This window comes from Echinops telfairi, unplaced genomic scaffold (genome assembly GCF_000313985.2).
Source record: "Echinops telfairi isolate 266 unplaced genomic scaffold, ASM31398v2 ScPeMD7_23;HRSCAF=83, whole genome shotgun sequence".
NCBI classification, from domain to species: domain Eukaryota; kingdom Metazoa; phylum Chordata; class Mammalia; order Afrosoricida; family Tenrecidae; genus Echinops; species Echinops telfairi.
In genome coordinates, this window is record NW_022103920.1 from 29,448,556 (window position 1) to 29,475,779 (window position 27,224).

The 27,224-nt window shown below is 39.0% G+C and overlaps 1 protein-coding gene across 1 annotated transcript; it reads left to right on the plus strand.

The window, feature by feature from the left end:
• The first annotated feature begins 2,387 nt into the window (after positions 1–2,387).
• TFEC (transcription factor EC) lies at positions 2,388–27,187 on the plus strand. The gene is made up of 6 exons (XM_045288852.1): positions 2,388–2,500; positions 5,137–5,251; positions 7,354–7,410; positions 16,595–16,670; positions 22,756–22,903; positions 23,781–27,187. Exons 2-6 carry the CDS (start codon positions 5,194–5,196, stop codon positions 24,159–24,161), a joined length of 720 nt encoding a protein of 239 aa, XP_045144787.1. The 5' UTR covers positions 2,388–2,500; positions 5,137–5,193; the 3' UTR covers positions 24,162–27,187.
• Positions 27,188–27,224: the final 37 nt, after the last annotated feature.

Sequence of the window (27,224 nt, forward strand, 5' to 3'; positions counted from 1 at the left end):
AAGGAAATCCTCAGTTAAACGTCAGTGAGCCTCAACTTAAAACCCTTGAACCTTCAGCTGGCCGTCCTTATTCAGTCCAATCTCTACAGGGAACTGGCCTGTGTGCTTGCTTGTCAGCCTGGAGCTGAATCCCTTCTCCCTATTCTGGATGCTCAATCACAGTTGCATGGCAGGGAAGCTTCTTAAAGGCCCTCACTCGTTTCTTCTTGTCGTAACCATCAGTGATCCCTTGGACAGTGGTAAGAAGCTTCCTGTGGTTGCGCTGTTGAATTCTTACATGGATCTAATCCTCCGTGGCTGCAGGAAGCAGGTCATCACCCTTCCTGGCATCAGGAAGGGGTCGAAAGACGAGGTTATGGATGGCGGGTATAGGATTCAATTTCTTTCCCTCGTGGACTGAGGAAGACAGCAGCCGGTGGGAGAAGTCGGGCGGCGCGGAGGCGAATACCGTACAGGGGTCTGAAACTCAGTAACTGGGACCCGCTTCTACTTGTAAAGCCTATTTTCTCTGATATTTACACAGATATCCAGCCTTCTGGCTATAAAACTGCATTTTAGGTTATTTTCATTTTAAAAGTTTAAAAATAAAATTTAACTGTTCATTTAACCTCCTTTAATTTTTTGAAACATTGATTTATGCTCTTTAGTCCAATTGTACAATGTTATATTAATTCACTTTTTGTCTTTTTGTACTAATATTTGGTGGCTATATCTTATTTCATCCATTAACTTTCCATCTTTGGGTGTTTTTTTGCTATGGAGTGTGTCCCTTGTAAATTACAAGTACCTGGGTGTTTTTTGCTTGTTTGTTTAATTCAATTTGTCAAACTTGTAACTGGGGACTTCGGTCTATTAATATTGATTACTATTATTGAAGATTTATCCTGCTTGTGTCCATCTTAGCTTATTTCAATGTGTCCCATTTCTCTATTAATTATGAATCCTTTTTAAGATTGTTGTAGCCTTTGATCTTTCTTCCCCATATCCCATCATGTTGATGCTATCTAGACTCTAATAGTGAATCTGGCAGTTAGAAATTTTCATTTTTCTTTGATTTTTGACTTCTTAAAATAATGAATTTACCTTACCAGGATAGTTTCATCACTTTTACTTTACATTCTTTGAGATAGTTCTTTTAAACTACTCTTCTTAGTTACGTCATTCAAAATATGCAACATTAATAGTATTTGTATTATAAACCTATTTAAGCATTTCACTTCTATAAATATTTTATATTATGACCTCATATGTGAATGCCACTTCAACTGGATATAAAACTCTGTATTTTACTATATTTTAATATTTTTTAAAATACTGTTTTATCTTCTTCTTTAGTCCAATGGAAAAATGCATATTAATTCAATTTTGGCTTCTTTGTACATAATCTCTTCCTTCAGATTTGCAGAGTTGTCCCTTGTTGGGGTTATTCTTAAATTTCACCACACTGTGTCTGGGGGTAGATCTTTCTTTCTTCCTTGTCATTCTACAGAACAGTGTTTCCCCGAGTGGGTGATGGCATCCCCTGGGGAGGCTGGAATGATCTGGGAGCTGCAAAGGCAATACCTACACTTTATCCTGGATCATGGGCTGTTGAACAAAGGTTTCTACCTGCCACATGTGCGGAGTGGTTCTTTTCTCTGAAAAGGGTGCAGTGGGCCAAATATGTTTGGGAACCTGTGCTATGGGATTTCTGATTTTTAAATTAAAATAAATAAAATAAAGATTTAGTGCAAATCCTTGGAAATATCTCTCTATTATATTCTAAAATATGCCCCCTTTCTATTTGCATTTTTCTCTCCATTTGAGGCTTCTAGGAACTGTATTTTAGTTTTTATAATTCTGCATTTCATATTAATTGGGTTTTCTTTAGTACGTTCTATTTCTCGGGCCCTTCTTTTATCCTTCTGGCCAGTTTGTTGTGATCTGACATGATAGTCCACTGATCCCTTTCTTAAGGAGTGCTTGTGGTGCAGCCTTGGTTCAAAACCACCAGCTTTCTACTCCCATGAAGAGTCCCAGTCTCAGAAATCCACAGGTGCCGCTCTCCCTGCCCTACCGCGTCGTGATGGGTTGGCTTCAAATCCGTGACAGTGAGCTTTGGGCTTCCTCCCTTTTGCCGTGTGTCCATTCTAGTTATCTCTATTTAAGGTCTTCTCCTTTTCACACCTTCTAATTCTGCTCAGCTCGGTTTATGGGTCCTCCTTGCTTCCCATCTTAAAGTATCTTTCCTTCTTCCCTCGAGAAGCTTATTGAGAAAATTTAAGAATCTAGATCACGACTTCCATTTCTTTGCTTTTGTTATTTTCACTTAAGAACTCATTTTCCTCAGGATGCACGGGCTCCTGTCACAGGAAATGTGTCTTCTGTGGGAAGGTCAGACCACAGTCAGTGCTAAGGGCCTCAGGAGCCGAAGTTTGAAGAAACCACGTGGGGAAATGTCTCAGCCCACAGGGAAGCATCGTCATTTACTCCTCATTTCACAGCAACTTCAACTTCTTAGGTTAAGAATTTACTTTATCTTTCTACTGGAAAGAACCTCTGTCACACACACACACACAGACACACACACACATTTAATGTATCCTTCAAGTTTGAAAGTCCTGGTGGTGCTGTTGGGAAACATTGGACCACCAGTGTTCCAGCCCACCAGCTGCTCCGCTGGAGAAAGACGAGGCTTTCTGTGCTGGTGAAGATGTGCAGCCTCAGAAGACCAAGATAGGGCTCCTATGAGCTGGAATCAACTCTGCGGCAGTGGATAAAGAACGTCTCAGAGTTTGTCGCTAATAATAATAGATTTCCATATTGTAATAGTGAGGATTTTGTTTCATTGAAGATATAATCTGCTAGGGTACTTTTTTTAAGCATCGTAATAAATTTCTTCATAACTTGTCTATCAGAGTTGCCTCCTAATCTACGAAAGACAGTTAAGGCTTAGTTCTTAGCTATCTAAGTAAAAACACAGTAGATATGCTTCTGCTTTGTTAGCCCTTTGGATGGGTATGTGGTTTTTAAATATTCACTAACATTTTACTGTATGATCCCTTAATTGCGAGAAGAAAAAAGGCACCTTAGACTGTACGAAGGGTCTTACATACTCTGAAACTGAAACCAATTGCCTAATCATATTAAAAAAATGATTAGCCATTTACATGAAATCGAGTAGTAGCTGCAACATAAAATCAAGTAGGATATTAATCATTGAGGCTTAGGGCATATATTAACCAATAAGCAAGGTCAGAGGAAAATGTAACATAGCGAGAGTCCAGCAGGACTAGATTAATTATCTGAATGTCAGCCCCAGTTCTGAAGCATAGTGCCTCGGCGGTTCCAGTATGACCAGGTGACATGGACCCGGTGAAGGCTGTATAGTTAGGACGCTATCACTTTATTGTTGCAGGCTCTGTGCGGCGTGGCTCCCTTTCTTCTCTGACATTTGTGCAATTCGCCCGTCTGCATTGAAATCCATCTGAATTCACGCTCTTCAGAGGAGATGCGCCCTCTCCCTCGTGTCTTCCCCCTCACTCCCGTCTTTGTGTTCAGGGCGCCCATTATGTTTCTCAAAGGCACAGTGGAAAGTACAATTCAGGTTGGTGATGCCTCCGCATATAACCAACAGGCTTTTCAAAAATGATCTTGGAAAGTTTTATTCTGAAAAATAAGACTAAATGACTCACATCTTAAGGAACTGTCAGGGTTTTTTTTTTCTTCCTCTTCCTAGTTGTACTTTTTTGTGACTAACACATATTATCTCTCCAGGTTAGATGAACTTTGTTCCTACATGCTGAGAAGGAAATTAAGAAGGAATGCATGCCTGACTTAAGTAATTCCCTTCTAAGATCCACAAAGCAGAAATGGGTTTACACTAGTACATTCAGATCCTAGAGCTCAGGAGCCCGAAGAGAGCCAATAATAAAGAGAATCAATATGTGGAAACACATCACAATGCAGCATATGCACATAGACTGATACACTGGTTTCCACTGTGCTTTAAGTTTTATTTTCCTTCAGAATTATATAATACCACATAGAGTTTTGCATCTTATTATATCAGGAACTAATTTGTTCTTTCTTCACATTTACTTTTAGTTTGATCTTATAAGTGTTATAAAAATGTTCCTCAGTTTGAATTGAAGTTTTGCAGGAGGTGGGAATGTTGAGTTAGATTCTCTGTAACAATATGGTGATGGTTTTGTTTAATCACATATACTGTTCCTCTTTGTCAAGAGAGAAAGAAGTAGACACTTATTCAGTTCTTGGTATATTTGTCTAGAAATGGAATATAGCAACTTAGAATGGAAATGCTTTTAAGTCTCTAAATCCTATGTCTTAAATCTAGCTCTTCTATAAGAATGAATGTTACCTTGAATTATGAATATACTTTCCCCGGATGATAAAAATCAATAGGCATAATTTGAATAATGACTGATGGAATTTTGAATTGTGTTTAAAGCACTTCAACTTTACATGTCATTGTTCCCAAGGAGCACTTTAAGAATTACATTGTTCTCATAATTGGCTGTACCCATATCCACTAGATGCAGCAGTGGTTTTAAAACATTTTTGGTTACCCACTGATATGCTTATAATATTCTAGAAACGTGAGTGTTCAGTGAGAAAAAAGTATGCCTTCCAGGAAGAAAAGAAGGTTCCACTTAACTGTTTAAACCATCTTGTAACTGTGAGTTTCTAGTATCGGTGATGGTATTACAAAGATTTCTGAAATGTTCCATTATTATATTTACCTTGTGGTATGTGCTGAGCTTTCCAGCTTTGCTTATGTGTATACTGATTGTTTCCAAAATTATATTTTAACAGCACTTATTGAATCACCAGGTCATATTTAGGATCAAGCGTTCACAACTTTTCAAATATCAATCAGAATTTTCCATCATGAGTGACCTTTTTGTGTAAATACAAATAAATAGCCTTATCCAAAATACCCAATCCCCAAGCATTCCATGATATCCTTAAAAAATAACCAATGCATACCCGTTTCCTTTTTAATAGTTAAATACCACATCGCAATTTATCATTAATAAAGTAAAAACCTTTAAATGGAAATATAAAATAAAATAACTAGATCTGTCAATGGGTATAGAAAGTCAATTGATTCTTTTCTTCCTTTTCCTGCTCCAGTTATCCGGAAGTATTTTGGATGTGTATAGCAGTGAGCAAGGGATCGCAGCAGATAATATGGGACTTACAAGTGCTTCCTGTCCAAGCAGTCTCCCAATGAAGAGAGAAATTACAGGTAGTGCTGCTAGTCTGGCCTTTTGAGATAAGTTACCCTGAATCATCAATCTCGGATATCTTGATACATTATCAAAATAGTTAAAATAGGATATATTAGTGAGAAAACCAATCAGCTTTCTCTTTAACAACCAGACAATATTAATATGACTTACAGTTTAATTAAATGTACTTATTTTAGGAATTGAGTATATGTACACGTAGGCTCTATCACTACTTGACTGAATCCTTCACTGGCCATAGGCTCATTTTGCTTTGGAATAGATGCGATTTATTAACATGGTTATAAAATTGTAGTTGAAATCAAGCAAAATAAGTCTTTTTTGGGGCATAAAATTTGATAAGATAAACAATTACATTTGTTTCTCCTTAGCTTGATTTATGGATTTCATAGCAGATGTGTATATAACACCCTCAAAAGCAGTATTTTTCAATAGTTTATCTAAAATTTACTAAAAATGGAAAGCACTATGGGGACATGGTATAGATTAGAAAATAAAGGGACAAAGAAACTAAAACATCACACAGCTCATTAGTGACCAAATTGGATCAAAGTAAGAATTTTCTGCCATAAAATCTAGTGCAATTTCTATCATAAGATAAAATCAATGGACATTTCCATTGCAAGTTTTTATTTCAAAATAACTTATTTGTACAATTAATAATTTTAAAATTTTAGTAAACACATGATATCCATTCTTGTAGGCTGGTCAGTAATTCAAAATGTCCATTATTTACATTATTCAGACTAAAAATGCTCAGGCAAGAAATCCTATTTTAAATAAACACATGGAAAATAGATGTATTCCTGGGTTACCTTTTTAAAAATTATAGTAATTCTAAGATCTGCTATGTAACCAATAACTCAAATATTCAGCAGTTTAAACAAACAAACAAACCATTTTCTTTACTCTTACAATCTCTATGGGTCAGAAACCCAGGAAGGGCATAGTTCAGTTAGGAATTAAGGTTTCTCAGGAAGCTCGAGTAAGGATGCTGGCCAGAGATGCAAACATCTGATAGCTTGACTGGGACCGGAGGATGGTTCCCTCACAGTCTTGGCAACTGTTGATCCAAGAGACAGCAAAGAGGCAACAGGAAGATATTGAGTAACGTAGCCTTGGAAGTCACCCTAGTTACTTCCACAGGAGCCTAAGGGATATTTCGTAGGTCAGCCCCATTTGTTATGGGAAGGATCTATCCATGGTGTGAATACCGTAAATGGAGAATCATTGTGGCACGTTTAGAGGGCTCTAAATTAGGGTCTAAATTTAGGGTCACTATGAGTCGGAATCAACTTGTGGCAGTGAGTGTGGAGTTGTATGAGCATTAACAATCACACAGCGCATAGAGCGAAGCACAACTGACTAGACAAGTGTATACAGGAATGCCTAAAGAATATGTGAGAACTCTTATGATGTAGAAAATGACAGTTGACGTTTGAAATGTAGAAAATTAAGCTACTTGAGGTATTATCACTTCTGTTTGAATCTGAAACATCTGAAAAAAACATGGCTGTGTAATATTTAATATGTCTTGTATTTCTTTAAAGGGTGTTCGGGTGCTGCAGTGGTTATGGGTTGGGCCGTGATCCTTAAGGTCAGCAGTTGGAAACCTCAGGCACCCTCAGGGAGAAAGACAGGGCTTTCTACTCCTGTAAAGGATGGGTCTCAGAGACCCAAACAGGCAGTTCTTCTGGTCCTATACGATTGTCATAAGTCAACATTGACTTGACAAGAGTGAATCTGGATTTTTGTTGGGAATTTATTTTAATTATTACAACAATTCTGCCAATCTCCTTTATAGATGAATCATCTGAGGCACAGAGAAATTAGGTTATAGGTTCCAAGACTCTTGAGTAGCAAGCCAGGACACAAATCTAGGTTTAACTGACTCAAACGTCTGAAGGCTTTATTTTATCATTGTCTGTAACTGCAGAGTATTATTTTCCAAATTTTAAACTATCTGCAGGAAGAACATATTAAAGTGTTTTAGTGTAAGTAACTGTCTTTTAATGAAGTATTTCTAGATGATATGCTGAAGGGTGGTTGGGGGATTTCAGGTAGAACTAAGGACTATTTCAATTATTTTCCTTTTGATCAGACACCGACACTCGAGCACTGGCCAAGGAGAGACAAAAGAAGGACAACCACAATCTCAGTGAGTATTGACAGCTACATGTCTATGTAGATAGTTCAAACCCAACTCACGCATGTCATGGAGAATACGTGGAGGTCAAACACCCAGGGCGTCTTTTTGTCAATCCATAAGTGGTCTGAGGTTGCATGTCCCCCAACTAATTGTACATAGCCTTAAGTTAGGCTACTTTAGGAAGATTTCAACAATGCAAACTTCCAGAAGGGCTGTCTATTTCATACAGTGAACTATCTTGATTTCTCTTCTGGTTCATCCTCTCCTCAATGAGGTGTCTGTGAGGGTTCTGAGATCACTTGGTTACACTGGAACTTTCTTATACCTGTCTGACACACATGTTGAAAGATATAAATGTGACCTGAGAAAGTACACACCATCTAAATAGCGATACCCATCATCTTTCTGCTGCTCCCATCGTAATGAGATGGTAGGGGAGAAGCTTTGCTTATACTGGACGGCTGAGTTCTACCTCACAGGGCATATGGGTAAGGTGGTTTGCTCCAGTGGCTTCAGGGGGGTCAATGGGACTCTAATCACCGGTCACCTGGGATAGAGGACTGCAGGCACGGGAAGCTGTGTAAGGGAAAGGCTGAGCTTTAGACTGCTTCATCACGCTGCAATAGAGGAACCACGTCCGGTGACTTTTGAAAGTCTTTTTGTTCCGTGAATCAAAGTACAATTTGATTAAGGTCCAAATAAACAAAACTATGAAAGCCTCGCAAGAAACCACCATCCCCTTACAGGCCAGGCGTTTAAATTGATGGTACACCAACCTGTGGAACCTGCACCTGTCTGCAAAGCTTCTGCTACATTGCAAAGGAATCAGTTCGCTGACTGTGGGATTGGGGAAAGGGGGCTCATAGGTAGCTATGGAAAAAAGAAAAGGTGTCATGGCCCACCCTCTAGAGGATGGGTCTTCAAATGTGGCCCTCACAGCACCTGCAACTGAGTTCAGGGAGTTGGGACAGGAAATTCCTGGTGCAAGGACGAATTGTGGCAGGAGGTTCCCTTGTCCCATGAGGCCTTTCATGGTGAGGAGGAACATGACAATAATGACCAGGAGTGGTGCTGTCATTGGGTGCTATCGAGCTGACGCTACTCATCGGGATCCCAGATACAACAGAAAGAAACTCTGCCCGGTGCTGAGCTGTCCTCACCATTGCTACATTTGAGGCCACTGCTGCAGCCACTGTTTCAACCCATCGAACTGAGTATCTTCATCTTTTTTTCCCTGACTCTCTAGTTCATCAAACATGATGCCCTTCTCCTGGGACTGGTCCCTCCTAACAGCAAAGTATATGAGATGAGGTTCCATCCTCCAAGTTTCTAAAAAGCATTCTGTCTGTACTTCTACCAAGACGATCTTAGATCTTCTTCTAGCAGTTGATGATACTTTCAAGATTCTTCGACAGGTCCAACTCAAATGCATGAGTTCTTCTTCAGTCTACCTTCTTCAAGGTTCAACACTCACAGGCATATGATGCAATTGGCTGGGATACCATGGCTGGGATCAGTCAAACCAAAAATGGACCCTCTTAAACATGAGGTCTAGCATAGAGACCCCACTTGCCTGGATTTAAGGGAGGGACTGAATCCATACATCACATACTTTGTGAACAATGGAACCACTGATTCATTACCACATGGGATTCAAGATGAATTAGTAATTTTAAAGCATATAATGTCTTTCCAAATGATGAGTACTTGATCTGATCTCATCTGAGTTAAGGACCCCAATGGCACAGTGGTTAGGAGCTTGGCTGTTTGCTAAAAGGTTGGCAAGTCAAACTCACTCAGAGACTCTACAAGAGAAAGATCTACTGATATGTTCTGTAAAGACTACAGCCTAGGACACCCTAGGCATGTCTTCCTGGCACATAGAGTTGCTATGAGTAAAAAATTAACTTGATGGTACCTAATAACAGTAACCTCCTGGGCAACAGATGAGGTACCAAAGTTCTTATTATAATTAACCATTAAAAAGCAACCTCAAAACCTTTGTAGACTACAGTCTTAAAAGAGTTGAGGAGGCGCCACTGAGGTTAATTCAAATAATAGATTTTTAAGGAATATCATTGGACTAGATCAGCCCTCTATTTTATTTTGAGATGAAATTGTGAATTATTCTCTTGTGAATCATAACTCTTCATATTATATAGTGAATATAATAATTATTAATTGTGGCAGTTACATAATCTCATGTCAACTTGCAAGGGGGGGAGTCTAGCCTGTCAGGTTATAGCCAATGAGGTCTCTGAGTGGGCCTTACCTTCTCCTGATGATTCTGGAAACTCCTGTCTTCCTCTCTGGAGGCGGGACAAACACTCTCTCTGCTTCCTCTTCCTGCTGACAAGACATGGAGCTACACTGATGGAGTCAGGGCCCTGGAGCTGGATGAGCCACGTGGAGACCAATGCCAGTGTGGAGATGCTTCCACCGCCACTGGATCCACAAGGCTTTCCACCCACTGGCCTGTGATCTTCCTGCAATTGGTATTATTGCATAGCTGTGTGTGTCTGAAGAAGAATTTGTAGACTGGTATCGAACATATGGGCTACTGTCAGACTTATGGACTTGATCTGGACTGGGCTGGGATGTTTTCTTTATACACAATTACTTTTTATATAAAGCTCTCTTTTATTCTTCTAAAATTGATTTTATTTTTGATATAATTATATTTTAAAATGATTTTCAGTTAGAGTTAAACCTGTTTTGATATAACATGCATTCTTACTTTGTAGTTCTAGTCCACAGGCTGACAATGTCTTAACACAGCATATAAAGCTCACTCTTTTTAGCCACATACTTGACCACGTCCAGGTTCATAGTCTCTATTCTAGCAACATACATAAAGCAGTGTTTCCTATTTGTTTGTATTTTGTCTATAGCTTCTTCACAGTCTTGTAAGAACTAGTTTTTTTATTGGGGGCTTGTACAACTCTTATCACAATCTATACATACATCCATTGTGTCAAGTACATTTACATATGTTGCCATCATCATTTTCAAATCATTTTCCTTCTACTTGGGTCCTTGGTATCAACTCCTCATTTTTTCCCCCCTCTTCCCTACCCTTCCTCCCTCATGAACCCTTGATAATTTTTAAATTATTATTATTTTTCATGTCTTATACTGACCAATGCCTCTCTTCACCCACTTTTTTGTTGTCCATTCCCCAGGGAGGGGGTTATATGTAGATCATTGTGATTGGTTCCCCCTTTCTCCCCACACCTTCCCCTACCTGCCTGGTATCACTACTCTCATTCTCTCATTATTGGGCCTGGTGGGTCTATCTGTCCTGGATTTACTGTGTTTCCAGCTCTTATTTGTACCAGTGTATATGAGCTGTTCTAGCTGGATATGCAAGGTAGAATTGGGGTCATGATAGTGGGGGTGGGGAGGGAGCATTAACGAACTAAAGGAAAGTTGAATGTTTAGTCATTGCTATACTGCACCCTCATTGGCTCATCTCTTCCTTATGACCCTTCTGTAGGGGGATGTCCAATTGTCTACAGATAAGCTTTGGGTCTCCACTCCGCAACCCTAATCATTCCCATTGATACGTTTTTTAGTTCTGGGTCTTTGATGCCTGATACCTGATCTGATCAACACCTCATGAACATACAGGCTGGCGTGCTTCTTCCATGTGTGCTTTGTTGCTTCTCAGCTAGATGGCCACTTGTTTATCTTCAAGTCTTTAAGACCCCAGGTGCTATATCTTTTGATAGCCGGGCACCATCAGATAAAGCTCTTTCTTATACACACATGAGTGTCTATGAATTTGTTTTTCTAGTCAACCCTAACACATTAATAAATTCACATCCTAAAATATTCAAATACCTGTATTTCTATGAGCTATGTTCCCACCCCTGATTTTTTCCTTTTCAGTTCTGTTATGTGGTAGAATTTAGTTATTTTCTTAATCACATCACCAGACAAAACAGGATTGGCAAAGGGGAGGAGGTGCTGTTCCTTATGAAGATCCATGATATTGTGTTTATTCCTGAAGGTCAGAGATCTTCGTGCTCTTTTGCATCATAGGGTAGCCTGGAGCATTGCTTTGATCTTTTATGACTTTCCTTGTTTCCAGTAGCAGACACCGGTTCTCCACTGTCTATAATTTAAATATTTTACGAAAGTTGGACATGCAGTTTTCTTCTTTCTTGCCTTGGGGTTTGTTTTTGTGTTGTTTCCACTCATTTCCCTGGAAGTGTGCAGCATGTCATTTATTGAAAGTAGATTACATAACACTACGGGCTGGGACTCTAGATATTGGAAATGCAGAAGAGAAGACTGGGCTTGGATAAGAATCAATAGAGGAAACGCTGCATATTTATATATCGGACATGAATGGAGCATTCTCTACCCGCACACAACCTTCAGAAACAGCGCACGGGAAGGCAAACATCAAGAACAGTTTCTGCACAAGAATCTGTATCCGTAATTTTCAAAGCTAGAACCCCAGACAAACAGCGTTAGCGTTATGAATTAGGTGCTTTTTAGAAATGCAAATTCTGGCCTACCATCTGTACTCATTTCCTTTGCATCCTTGCTGAATCACAGGACACCTGCAGGCCAGAGTAGCCCGGCTCCAGGGAGTCCACGGCCACAGTCTTGGCAGCAGCCGTCTGCCAGGCTTTCTCCTGTGGAGCTGAGCTAGCGGGCTGAACTACCACGTCAGTTTCTAAAGCCAGAAATGCTGCGTATTGGCACACCAATCTAAATTTTTACAAGCCTCGGATGTTTGTCATAGATCAAATTTGAAAACCACTGCTCTGGAAACATTGAAACTTGTGAATGAGTAAAGTACATTGATACTCAGAGGACATTTGTCTGTCGGGTAGTCATAGTTTGGTGGCTTGTATGTTGCATGATGCCCTAAGTTATGCCACGGGTATTTCAAGTTGCATGGGGGCAAGCACATTTCCGCAGAGCTTCCAGACTACGAACAAATAATGAAGAAAACAGTGCCAGCTCACTTCGGAGGAAGCTGACATTGAAAACCTTACCTTCAGAACATTGTCAGATACTGAAGACCTAATGAATGGAAGCGGAGCTTTGTCAGAGTGGCGCCAAAAGATGGGGACCTCAGGTCGGAGGGTCCTGGAAATGTGGCAGAAGAGGAGCTGATTTCGCAGAGTGGAGTCAACCAGGGTGACATGAATCCAGTAAAGGTTGTGAGAGTAGAATCTTCTGGATCTTTATTATCTGCTGGGCCATGATTTAAGGGGAGGAGAAAAAGCTTTAAAATTGTGAATAAAATAATGAAAGTAAAAAATAATGAAAATATTCTAATGAATGAGATATAATCAATGTCCCTGAATTATACATATAGGAGTTGTTGAATTGGATAATGTTTTGTATATATTTTTGCCATAATTTTAAAAATACAATAATAACAATAAGCACAAAGAAGAATAAATTGTTCTAAAATTGATTGTTATAATGATGGCACAACTATTCATGATATGATTGAACTATTGATTATGATATGATATGTGGAAGAAGGACCAATACAACTTTAAAATCTGCTAATGATTGGAACTTGGAATGTGCAAAGTATGAATCTAAAAAGATTAGAAGTCATCCAAAATGAAATGGAACACATAAAGATCAATATCTTAGGCATTTGAGAGCTGAAATGGTCTGGCACTGGGTATTTTAAGTCAGAAAATCACATTGTTTACTATGCTGGTAATAATAAAATCAAGTGAAATGATCATTGCATTCACTGTCAGAAAGAACATTGTTAAATTAATCTTGAAGTGCAACACTGTCTGTGACAGGATTGTATCTACCCATCTTCAAGGAAATACAATCAATACAATTTTTAAAATGTATGCACCAACCACAAACACTGGTGAAGAATTCTACCAATGACCTCAATTGGAAATAGATCAAATTGACAATCAAGTTGCATAGATAATTATTGGTCATTGGAATGCAAAAGTTGGAAACAAAAAGGAACGAATAGCAGTTGGAAAATATGGAGTTGGTGAAAGAAATGAATTTGGTGATTACTTGATAGAATTTTGCAAGATCAACAACATGTTCATAGCAAATACCTTTTTTTCAACAACAAAAAAGGTAACTGTGCATATGGACTTCCCCAGATGTAACACATGTAAATCAAATTGACTATACCTGTGGTAAAAAAAATGATGGAAAAGTTCAATATTAGCAGCTAAAACCAGGCCAGGGGCTGACCGTGGAGCAAACCATCAATTTCTCATTTGTAAGTTCAGATTAAAGATGAAGAAATTTGAAACAAGTTGAGGAGAGCCAAAATATGATCTTGAGTTTATCCCACATGAACATCCTAAAAATAGATTTGCTGCATTGAACATTAATGATAGAAGGCCTAATGAGCGGTAGGAAGACATCAAGAACATCATTCATAAAGAAAGCCCAAGGTAATTTAAAAGACAGGAAAGAAAGAAAAGACCAAAATGGATGACAGAAGAGATTGAAACTTGCTCTTAATCACAGAGTAGCTGAAGCAAATGGAAGATATGATGACATCAAAGAACTGAATCAAAAATATGAAAGGGCAGCCTGATAAAACAAAGAAAATATCATAACGAAATGTGTAAAGATCTCGAGTTAGAAAATAAAAAGTGAAGACACGTTCAGTGGATCGTAAGCTAGAAGAACTCAAGAAAAAAATTCAGGCTCAAGTTGCAAATTTGGAAGGTTCTGTGGGCAAAATACTGAAGGATGCAGGTAGCATAAACAAAAGATGGAAAGAGACAGAAAGAACACAGAGTCACTGTACCAATAGAAGGCGTCAACAGTCCTGCATTTCAGGAAGTAGCACATTCGTGAGCATTGCTGAAGGAAGAAGCCCACGCCGCACTGGATGCAGTAGCCAAAAAGAAGAGTCCAGGAATTGACGGATACCAACTGAAATATGTCACAAAGTTGTTGAAGCACTGGAAGCACTTACTCATCTATACCACGAAATTTGGAAGACAGCTATTTAGCCAACTGACTGGAATAGATCCATATGTGCACTAATTCCAAAGGAATGTGAAACAACAGAATGCTCCAACTATAGAGCACTATCACTGATATCACACGCCAGAAAATTTTTTTTGAAGATCATCCAACAACGTTTGAGGCGATACATTGACAGGGAGCTGCCAGAGTTTGAGGCTGGGATCAGAAGAGGATGTGTCACAGCAATGCTATCTTGCTGTCAGATAGATCTTGACTGAAAGCAGAAAATAACAGAAAGAGATTTATTGGTGTTTCATTGACTATGCCAGGGCATTTGAATGGATCATAACGATCTCTGGATAGCCTTGAGAAGAATGGGAATTGCAGAACCCTTCATTGTGCTATTGCGGGACTTCTACACGGATCAAGAAGCAGTTGTGCAAACAAAACACAGGAATACGGCAGAGCTTAAAATCAGGAAAGCTGTGCGTCAAGGCTGTATCCTCTCACTACACTTGATCAATGTGTGTGCAGAGCAAATCAGCAGAGAAGTTGCATTACATGAAGAAGAATGTGGCATCAGGATTGGAGGAAGATTTATTAACAACCTGTGATTTTCAGATGATACAACCTTGCGTGTTGAAAGAGGGGAGAATTTGAAGCACTTGCTGATGAAGATCAAGGATTGTAGCCTTCAGTACGGATTACAACTCAATGTAAAGAAGACCAAAATCTTCACAACAAGACCAATAATCAACATCATGGTAAATGGAGGAAAAAATTGACATTATCCAAGATTTTGTTATTTGGACCTATAATCAATGTTCAAGGAAACAGCAGTCAGGAGATCAAAAGATGAGTTGCATTAGGTAAATCTGATACATAAGACCTCTTTAGAATATTGAAGAACGAGGATATTATCTGGAGGAATAAAGTACGCCTTCCCAAGCCGTGGTATTTTCAATTGTCTCATGTGCATGTGAAAGTTGGCTATTGCATATAGGAGACTGAAGAATGGGTGCATTTGAATTGTGGGGCTAGAGAAGAATATTGAAAGCACCATGCACTGCTGCACCATGCACTGCTGCAAGGATGGACTGATCTCTCTTGGAAGAAGTGAGGCCAGAGTGCTCTTTAGAGGCAAGGACAGCAAGACTTGGTCTCACAGACTTTGGACATGTTGTCAGGGAAGACCAGTCCCTGGGAAGCACATCGTGCTTGGTAAAGAGAAGGGGCAGCCAAAAAAGTGGAAGACGCTCAGCGAGATGAATTGCCACAGTGTCTGCAACATAGCGATGCAGACACAGGATTCATTGTGAGAATGGAGCAGGTCTGGGCAGTGTCTCACTCCATTATGCATGGGGTCCCTGTGAGTCGGAACAACCTGATGGCACCTAAGAAAAACCAAACCAATACGAGCAACAACATGCATAGAGTTGCATATACAGGTACACCTGTGTGGTGTAAATGGCTAAGTGCTCAACTCCTAATAAAAATGTTGGCAGTTCATGCCCACTCAGAAATGCTTTAGAATAAATATTCGGCAATTTATTCCCAATCAAAAGGTCATATAACCTGGAAAAGCTAAGAGAGTGTAATTCTACCTTGCAACATATGGGGTCACTATGAGTCAGAATTGGCCCAACAGCCATGGGTTCAAATCTTGGGTTGGAAATACAAATATAAGTCAGGTAATAGCATGACCCTTGTCCTCAAGGCAGTCATGGTGTAGTGGAGTCCGTCAACCTATACGTGCTAAACATTCTGGCAGGCCTGGCGAGGAGATTTTGAGAAGCGGAAAGCCAAGCACATAACCTCTAGAGATTACAATGGAGTTGTATGAGGCTCGTCAAGACCTATCGGTGGTCTTCAAATAGTTCCTGGAAAAATTACTTTATCTTTAAATCCCATTTGTTCAGTAGCTTCTTATAATTCCCACATATATGTGAAATGAGGAACAAAGCAGATTAACACACACATATCCCAACAAGAGTAAATATTTTAACATTTTAAAGAGTGATAAAATAATATTTTTGAAAGATATTGTGAATCATTTCATTCTAATACTGTTATTTTTTTTCTTTCTACAATAAAAGCATTGGCATTATTTTGCTGTTGAGGAGTACTGTCTTTTAGCTAAATGGATTTTTTTGGCCCATTGTGTTTTAAATATTATTAAGAAAGTTTACAGCTGACCAAAGGTGAACTGTGCATTTAATGAGAGTAATCAATAATATTTCTTTTTTAATAGTTGAAAGAAGAAGAAGGTATAATATTAATTACCGAATCAAGGAGCTTGGCACTCTTATTCCAAGGTCTAATGATCCGTGAGTTCAATAATCATTTCTATAATAATGTTATGATTTCGATACTCCCCAAAACGGGTGGGAGGGAAGAGAGGAGGGGAGAAATCAATGACTAGGAAACTAAGCGGTGTGACAAAGATGACGACTGCTAGTCTCGTAAAAAAACCATTCCAGGCATCAAGGCTGTTAGTGAGGGTTGTCCTTTGAGCTGCAGGAAATAGGTTAACCCTTCCTTATTTCAGAGGGTCTTTTTGTGAAAATAATCTTGGCAGATTTAGTGAGAATGCTGAATACTAGCTGGCGGTTGTGCCGGGGGGCGGGGGGGAGGGGGGTGCTTCAAAAAGTTTATGGATAATAGACTAGAAAGATAATGGAAAGTTTTTACAAAGTTTCTGAAGTTTATGTTATGTCTATGATACTGACAGAGCTAATGATTTTTTTGATTACAGCAATTCTTCTGATGTATGATTTATGTTCGTGAAAATTCAAATGGATTATTTTCAGAGAATCCAAAATTGAGGATACATGAAAGTGAAAAACACGAATAGTGAAAACATGCTGATTGATGTCATCTAAATAATCAATTATTGTCCATCAATTTGCAACTAGGTTTTGATGTCGTCAGACATATGCTCAGTTAAACCATTTGTTATAGAGTGGAAGTCTCAGGAATATTTGATTCAGTAAAGTATCCTCAGATCTATTGACTGTTTTTTGGAAAACATAAAACATGATCTGTATCATTAATAATTATTTGAAAAAAAATTATTCAAACTGACAACTGGCATCTCCAAATAGTGGCAGTTATTTAGACCCTGTATTTCACAAAGTGGTATTTGCAAGGTCTGAAGAGGTTTTTCCCCTTAAATCCAAATATGCTAATTCACTAGGGAAATTCAAGAATCATGAGAAGAGAAGGTAGTATTTATCTTCATGAAGGTACAGGCCATCCTAAATGGGCTACTTAAGAGGGCTGTTCCTACATGTCTCTTTAAGCATATGTATGTAAGTGGGAACGGGCACACATGGATCTTATTTTATTGCAGGAAGAGGCCTGAGAGGTGAAGTGGTTAAAGTGCTCAACTGTTAACCAAAACATCAGTAGTTCAAAGCCACCAGTAGGTCCACAGACAAAGAGGCACCAGTCTGCTTGTGTTAAGATTCACAGCCTTAGTCATCCTATGGGGCACTTTCACTCTGTCCTACAGGGTTGCTTTGAGTCCAAAATAGCTAGAAAACAATGCATGTGCATCTGTGTGCGTGTTTACATGTGTCTGTGGTATGTTTGTGTGTGTTAGTGCAAGGAAAGGGTCAAATCTTTCCAGTGATATAAAAGCTTCACATGAAGCAAGTAAAGGTGCTTGTGATGAAAACCTTGTTGCAAGCAGCAGTTGGTTCAGTCGTTGCAAAATGAGGGTAAATGACCTACTGTTCCAGGGCTAAGTAGGAGCTGTCCCTAAGTCAGACTTTGTAAACCTGGGCTTGTCTGTGATGGTGAAGGCAACGGAAGTGATATGGCAGGAAGTGCACTGAGCAGGTAGTCTGAAGAGCTTGATCACGGTGGAGGATCTGTCTAAAAATCCTCGAGTATTTTAAAGTCTTGAACACAGATATCTTTGTTAGCTGAAATGGTTAGGTTATCTGTCATTTCGATGTGAGATGTTTAAAAAAAATAGGATAAAATATATGTGAAAATGATTTGCAAATGATAAAGCTTGTGTGAGATTTTTCTTAAATTTTTATAGAAAGCTATATTATCTAAAGACTCCTTTCAAGTTGTAATTCATTATTTAGGCCAAAAGACGACAAACTTTTCTTGGAGAGACATGTAATACGTATTGTAAGCAATGAGGGCCATATAGTCTCTGTCATGATTATTAACTCTGTTCTAATAAAACCGCACTGACAAAGGCGGATAGATAGCAGGTCCTACTTGGCTTGTGAGTTGTAGTTTATCAGCCCTTCATCTAGAATTTGAAAAATAAATTTATTTCAGAATCATATTTGAAAGGGACTCAATTGAAAAAACATCACAGAAACATTCTGCATGGCCTTGTCCCCTTTATAGATCTAGGAAAATAGGATTATAATAATTTTTAAAAACCCACAATTTCCTATTTAGTCAACTCACATTTATTGTAGCTCTGGTGCAGTGATAAAAAACGGCCAGTGATCCCCAAGGTCAGAAGTTTGAAACCAACAGCAACTCTTGCTGAAGAAAAGTGGGGCTTTCTACTCAGGTAAAGAGTTACAGTCTCAGAAACTCACAGGCTCAGTTCTACCCTGCAGTCAGCTTGGTTTGGGAGTTAGCTTAGATATTGACTGTGTCTATGTGTCAAAAATGCAAAAACCACACTCATTTGCATGGCGTTGGTGCCGACTCATAGTGACTGTATACGACAGAAAAGGACTGCCCCTGAGTTTCTGAGAGGGGGACTCTGTGGGAGTCGAAAACCCTCTTTTCCTCCCGATGGATGATCAGCTGGTGGTTTTGAACTGACCTTGCAGTTAGCTGTTGTTTAACGTATAACAATAGCAGCACCAGGAATCCTTATGTTTATTAGGCGTGTGTCCAAATAACACAAGTAGAGAAGATACAACTCTGGTGTGGCATCACACATACCTCACTGCCGAGGGTCTAACAACATTATCTTTAACCATTGGCTTGCTGTGGCCTCAGGAGTTACTCCTGTGTTCGTCCAAAGGGTCTCACAATGAGATTCCCTGGATCCAGACTCAGAGGTCCATGGGTTTGGGCTGAATCCAGAATCTTAACGTGAACGGTATTAAGAAGTGGGGATCTAGACCCATGGGTCTCAGAAGTAGCCACCTACTCTGTAAATAATTTAAGTGCTTTAGAAAATGAGTAAAAGCTAAAGAAGCTTTCATTTTTATGATGGAGAAGTTAATTGGGAAATGTCATTAACATGTTTACACAAAGTTGAAGATGATCAAAATTCATAATTTAGGGGAAAAAAAGGCCAAATGCACACACCCAAAATCTCAAGGCAGATTGAAGTTTGGAGTGAACACAGTTCAGATTACTTTGTGGAGCAGATTCCAGCTCATGGGGAGAAGGCAGCTAGGACTGTTCAAATGATTCTGAACCATTCTTTTTTAATGTTTAGTTTATGGAATCGTGTCGCACAGTGTTTTTAAAAAAATTTCTGTCGATCGTATTGTTAATGGATGGTAGGCGATATCTCTTTGCCTGGTGGTGGTTTTGCGAATTCAAACAGGGCGTTTTTAAGTGATGAAGGAAGACTAGCATTGATAAAACCAGAGTATTACAAGGAGGGAAGACCGTGGCATAACACCTTTCGGAGGTGCTGCTGCAGTTATATCTATTAAGAGTGTACTGCAGCACGGTATAAAACATAGTCTCTTACAGTGGAATTCATTTCTAAGGAAGGGAATCCAGGCTTGTAGAAACAGCGCTAGTCAACTCTTCTAACCCCTTAATACTGCAAGCTCTAGGGCAATAAACACACTCACTGCCACCGAGTTGATTCCTACTCAGGGAGACCCTGTAGGGCAGGGCAGAACTGCGCCCTGGGAAGTCTCACCTTTCTTCCTCAGAGAGGCTCCTGGTTTCTAACTGCTGACCTTGTGTTAGCAGTTGGGCTCCTAAGTGCAATTGGAACCCACTAGTTGCTCTGCGGGTGAAAGGTGAAACTTCTGCTCCCCGAAAGATTTACAGCCTCAGACTCCCTGGGGAAAAGTTCGACTCTGCCCCACGGCTTGTGGTGAGTCAGAATCCACTTGATGGCGGGTGTTTCTGCCATGGATTTGTTTTTAATGGAGGGGCTGACATCTGCAGACTTCCCAGCTCATGATTAGAAGAAACTTTGGAGTTGTTTTTAGGATATCAAAGCTCGCATCCAAAGATATTTTGAATTATGTGAAGTTGTCATTTTTCATGTTTCAAAAAGCTTCCTCGGTTTCTGTCTCTTTTAAAAGCAAATTGGTGACTTCGGAAGGGAACCAGCAGAGAGAATAGCTGCGGTTGACTAGCGTGGGTGAGAAAAGTACAAGACAGAGCAGGCTACCCCAAACCAAAACCAAACACATTGCCGTCAAGTGGATTCTGACTGATAGTGACCCTATAGGACAGAGTAGAATGCAGAGCTACCTTTGTGGGCTTCTGAAGGAAATGACAATCTTTTCAACACTGACACCAAACCAGGGAAAACTAACAAGCCGTCCGAGAAAAATGAAGAGCTCCCCAGAAGTGTGGTAGGTTTCCACTTCAGTCCTCTTGGATTTTGGAGAACCATATTTATAAAAATATAAACATATTCTATAAAATATAACAATATCATATTAATAGAAATAAAAGCTATCAGTAGAATATGGGTCATTCTGCTGATGCTATCAAATTACTCTTGCTTTCTCTCATTTTTGAATGTACAAGATAGTTTACATTTCTTTCTTTTTCACCCCTGTGCAGTGAGAACTGCGTTTGCGTAAGAAAGGCAGTTGAGATAGTGAGAGAGCGCTAACAAGACATTGGATCCTGAATCAGGAGACATAAAATGTTGCTCAAGCAACAAAGCAAGTGGCTCGGCCTCCCATCGTGTTGTATTTCTTATCCTTCCCTCGCCACCCCCCTTTAGTTTCCTTTTCTTTATCTTTTTTTAACTGGGATGTACGCCCCATAGATGTAAAATGATTGTACATTTTGCCATGTTTTGCCTGGTGTCTCATATCACAATGCATATATTTATATAACCTGCTTTGACCTCAGATGAACAAAAGCTTTTAACTTTCAAAATGTTTGAAGTTTTCCCAAGAAAGTTGTTTTGCAGAAAACAAAATATCAGTGCCACCAATCATTCCTGAGTCATTTTTAAAACTGTGTGTATGAACCTAGAGAATTGACAAGGCATTTTCCAAACTGACCTAGACACTGACACTTTCTTGTGTATTTCAGTAGAAATCAGGTTGTCCAGGCCTTTCGAATATTTTCATCTGGCAGTAGAAAAAGATGTCTTTCCTTAATTTGCCCCCATGAATGGTCCTTTCACCTAACCTAAACTTCTGAGGCATTTAAAAATCAGATCTTTCATAAGCTGAATTTTCCTCCTTTGATCCCTTAGTAAGCATATCAAGTTCAATATATGTCACCTCAATGTGTTCAAACTAAAAACATATACAGTATGATGTGTTTTAAAACATTTTCCAACATGTTTTCTTTATTCAGTATTTAAAAATATTCCATGAGCTCACACTGAAAGTTCATCACGGCGTTCCCACTGCTCTGATTAATATTTTGACAATGAGTTTTTCCTCATTCACCATTACATATTACAGATTAATGTAATCTATTTTAGTTTTAAAGATTAAAATCAGTAGCATATTCTGTAATCACAGATCTATCATTTCTCCAAAGCAAAAACAATTTTTAATAAAATATTTTCTAGTCTATAGTCCAAAAGCTTGTCCAGCAATGTTTAATTGTATTTATCTTTTGGGAATTAATTTTTTCAAAATGACCTAACTTTTAAAAAAAACATTTATTTATTTATTTGTCTCAAATGGTTTTAGAAAGTTTTGCTTTCTTGTAGGGAGTCATGCTACTAACCAGTGATTTGTTTCACGATCACTCAGGATCACCCTTCAAGAGGGACCTTATTTTTTTTCCCCCTTAGAAGCATAAAAGCAACTGTATTAGAAAGTAGGTTAAAAGATTGGTACATTTGAAATGATCTTTAAAAATTTAGGTTTAAGTCCTCAGTAATGTACATTTCTTAGTTCATTAATGTGGAAATACTGCACATAGATTTTAATCTGGGAGTTAATAATAAAAGCAATTTTCACTAAAAATATAAAAACTGTAATGGTAGAATCATGATATTGCATTTAGCTCTCCCACAAAAAGTCACTTTATTACTTTCTTTTGACACTTATTTTCATTCTGGGATTAATTTTACTATATAAGGGCTTCTTAACTATTCTATTAAAATTTCTATTCAGAAGCAATAATATCTAAGAGTGAATAATAGTCATGTAAATCATTATTTCATATTAATGTAAAAGATTTGGTAAGTTCTTATGAGTTCTGCTGACACGCACAATTGTGAAAAGGTTATCTCCCGTTCTGCAGTGATATGCGCTGGAACAAAGGCACCATTCTGAAAGCATCAGTGGAGTACATCAAGTGGCTGCAAAAGGAACAACAAAGAGCCCGAGAATTAGAACACAGACAGAAGAAATTAGAGCAGGCGAACAGGCAGCTTCTTCTCCGGATTCAGGTTTCTATAATCATGTTGCCATGTACCGTGTAGCTTACCTATGACTCACCTGTCATTCGTTTATTCACTGTCCTCACTGGTTTTTGCCGGATTCACCCTTGTTTCCCCTCCGGATGGACCATTTTGATTGCCTTGGACTAGTTCCGAAATTGGATTGTTTCCATTCGGTTCTGGCTAGCACTCCAGGATCAAGGTGGCTTTTTTCAAAAGAAAGAAAATGAATGACAACTAATTATAAGATGAAGAAAATAGAGCTCATCTCAAATATACATCCAGCCAAAAAAATAATGTGAAGTAGAACATTTGTTTCTGCAGATAATATTGGACACTAAATTCTCCTCTCCCTTTTTATTTCTTTAGTAACATTGCTATGGATTTTATTGCCTCAAGGCTTTTTGTGCCAGTTTATATTAAGTCACTCCTCATCTGTTCATGTGACTCAAAATATCAAAATATGGGTTTTCATAACTCTTAAGGTTTTCTTTTAATGCGAGCATAATTATTGCCAGGTAAGGCACTTACTATCTTTCCATGAAATAGTACTGAATTGTAATGAGAAATTAATCAGAAAGAATAAGTGGGAGATTTTCCCACTGTCTTCTAATGGCTTTATTGTGTGCTGAGGCACTATGGGACCATTATGTATTGTACAATTCCCTCAAAGAACAATAAGAGGAGAATTTCTTTAAAAGCTTAGGATTTTTCTCAGCATTATTTTTCAGGTATTACCAACACACCCGTGTCCATTATTTGCAAAATTATTTAGAATCTCTAGTAGTCTTCATCCATAACTTGATTCTATTATGATTTATTCTTTAGTGTTCCTTCACTTCCCCAATCCTGAGTTACTTATTCTTGTATTTGTTTGACCTTGCAGGAACTTGAAATACAGGCACATGCACACGGTTTGCCCACCCTGGCTTCTTTTGACCCCCTGGACGTTGGTGCTCACGTCACCAAACAACAGTCCCGTCCTGAGCAGAATTCAGTAGACTATTGCCAACAACTGACTCCATCTCCGAGACCCACCACTCAGCGCTGTGATCAAGCGCTGGCCTTCTCGGATCCATTATCCCACTTCACGGACTTATCATTCAGCGCCGCGTTGAAAGAGGAGCAAAGATGGAATGTCATGTTACTGGATGACACGTTCTCTCCATTTGGTACAGATCCTCTGCTATCTGCCGCGTCCCCGGCCGTTTCCAAAGAGAGCAGTAGAAGAAGCAGTTTTAGCTCTGATGATGGGGATGAGTTATAAAGAAATAAACGGATTCTCAAGCCATCAACTGGGAAGCAAGTCTATGCTGGTGCTATGCAATCGTATTCTGTGTTGGCTATACACCTTTGGTGTAGTAATTGTGAAAGGAACATGTTGTCCATTAAAAAAAATGGATTCATTAAAAGCCACAGAAAAATTCCTAAGAAATATGAGAATGAAGACTTACTGAGAAATAACAAGGAGCTTTTCCTCTTTGGCTACCATGTCCCAATGTATTTAACGTTTGTCTTGCTGGAAAGAATACAGTGTGAAAAATTGCTACGTTTTGATGTCTTCAGAGTAGAAACTTGTTGATGTCCACAGGCATCAACCATGAAAAGCCTAAATACGGCCATCGCTATCTTCTTTAACGTCTAACTCTTACAAGATCAGTTTTATTTTCATTTTTTTTAAGAATCAAAATCAATCTAGTGATTCATTATATCTCTTTACCATGTGGTGGACATGTTGCCTAAAAGTTCAAGTTTAATAGAGGAAATAATTTTTTAGTAGCTTATATGTTACACATGAAAATTGAATATACATTAGGAAAACAGAAATGAAAGTTGGAGAGTTACGAACATTTTCAAGGGAACAAAATTTAGCCTTTCTTTTAAAGATATAAACAGAATAATATGGAGGACTTACAGGGAAATAATATGAACCAACTGATAAAAGGCAGTTTGAACTTAGCGAGGGTTCTTGATGGGATATTCACTAGAAATACATGAGAAACATCTATCAAGGAGTTTGGAAAATTATATTGGCCACAGGTTGTTCAGGCAGTTTGTTGCTAGGAGAGACAAAGCTTCATATTATAATTATACTACAGGTTACTGATTTGACAACCTTTCATGTAGATTAAACTTGGGGATAAATTAATGGAAAGAAGGTATACCTACTACTCACTTGGAAAGTATGTCATTTCCAGAAAAGTTTGATGACAAAGTGGGAAAATATTAAAACCTTATGGTATGATTGATACAGATCTGGAAAAATGCCCCAAAGAACACAGCCATTGCAAACTCTATAAAGGTCGGTTCTAGTCTGAAACATGGGGTCCCCATAAGTCAAAATTGACTGGACAGCAACTGGGTTTTGGTTTGAGCTTACATCTCAGAATTAAAATGATTTTCACTGCTTGACATGAGGAAAAAAGTTCTTAGTTTCTCGGACAGTCATTGAAGATAGACAGATGCATTTCCGTGAAAGATTAACGACACAAAGCGGTGCTCCAAAATCAGAGAAATGTTTATTTAGCAAACGTTTCAAATTGTGATGCTATTTTTTCTCGGCATATCCTTTATCTATGTCTACTCATGTCTAAAAGCAGTGTTTCGGTCTCTCTAACCCTTCCCCCGAAGAATTCGGCACTCTTTAATCTAAACCATTGTTCTCAAGTTTTGGCAACCTTGAGGAATTCAAACAGCTGTTAAAATGTTGGTTTTGAGTTTGGGGGAAAAAAAAGTAGTCTGAAGGGGCAAGACAGGTGCTAAAGGTTGTTGTGGTAAGGGACCCCCCCTATACAACCCCCCCCCCAAATGATCATAGGACCACCCTTGCTACTCTTGAGGAACAGGCAGATGAGTTGTTCAGTGCAACTTTCTTACTTTTGTCTAATTGATACAGCGTTTAGCGTGCTTCACATTTCTTTCTAATAGGCCCCCACGATCTTTGGGTGTCCTTCGAGAAAATCTATCAAGATTACCCTTTTGCGATCCCCCAAGTAGATGCCATCACCTCCTGAGCTGACCTCTCCACACTGAATTTGTCTTTGAGTTTTCCAACCTTCCCTGAAAGGTTTTATCTACCTAAAAGCTATTCTTCTAAGTGGAGCAGCCGTCCTGTAAACTTTTGCAAAGCTTCAATGATTTTGGAAGATCTCCATTTGCGTTTTGTTAAAAATTGGCTATTAGCTCTGACTTCAAAATCATTTTATCCATGGGACAAAAAAAAATCCTTTTTTTTTTTGGATATGTGAGACTAAGACAAGCGTATGACTACGAGTCCCTACCTCCAGTCGTCCCCTGACTGCCAGGACATGTTTAAACACATTTTGTTTGGAATAAACTCACTCACTTATAAACTGGAATCGTAGTCCCCATACTTACTGACTTACCTTCTATCCCTGAGAAGGGACACAATAGGATACTTTCTGAGTGTCTTTAAAAGGATATTCATGCTATATGTATCTTTTTCTTTATTTAATGATTTCATTTTGTGACATGAGGTGATTGTGGAATAGTGAAAATTATCAAGAAGGAATAGATCTGTTTACTGGGTCCATGAACAACCTGGAAGTCTAGCTAGAAGCAGATTTTCAGAGAAGGCTTCCCCCGGGGATAGTGTCCTTACTGCTGCATCCTTTTTCCTTCTGTTCAAGTACTAGTCCATAGCATGGATACCTTCTCCGTATCAGCTGGTCCACATAAAGGCTAGATACTTGACACGAGAAGGGTGAACTCTAACCAAGAGTCCTCTTGAGGGGGCACTAATGTTTGCTACTACTTTGGGATGTTGATCGTTGTGGGACCATTTTAAAATAGTTCACCGATTTGTAAAGTCATCCAAGAGTGGTACAGCGTCCCAGACAATGAAATAGACTAAACAAGTCACTGGCAGCGCACCTTGAATCCCTTAAGACTCAGGTCAAAGTCATACATAGACCCTCTCCTCAGAAGAGTACAGCATCATCAATAGGGACACATATTTCCATACGTCCGTAAAGTTTCAGAGCCCTCCTTGGGTCCCAGGTGAAGAAATCCTGCTTCAAATCTGTTCCTTCGACTAGCAGGTATGTTTCTATCTAGAGACACATGCATAATCAGTGTCATCTGTGGTGATGGGGGACAAGAACCGGACTGAGGAAGAAATCCTAGTCATCTGAATATCATTATCTCATCCCCATAGTGACGAAGCTGCACTGGAAAGCAAAATTCTAACAAGAGGCTAATCGCTAAGAAAGTGGTTACGTCGGACAGGGCAAGATATGACAAAATACCCATTTATAAACTATCAAGGGCTCATGCGGGAGGGGGGAGCGGGGAGGGAGGGGAAAAATGA

Bases quoted from the DNA above. Each gene is read 5' to 3' on its own strand.
- TFEC (XM_045288852.1), top strand. From the start codon at position 5,194: ATGGGACTTACAAGTGCTTCCTGTCCAAGCAGTCTCCCAATGAAGAGA. The intron at 7,411-16,594 runs GTGAGTATTGAC...CTTTTTTAATAG, and splicing joins GAAGGACAACCACAATCTCA to TTGAAAGAAGAAGAAGGTAT. The intron at 16,671-22,755 runs GTGAGTTCAATA...CCCGTTCTGCAG, and splicing joins ATTCCAAGGTCTAATGATCC to TGATATGCGCTGGAACAAAG.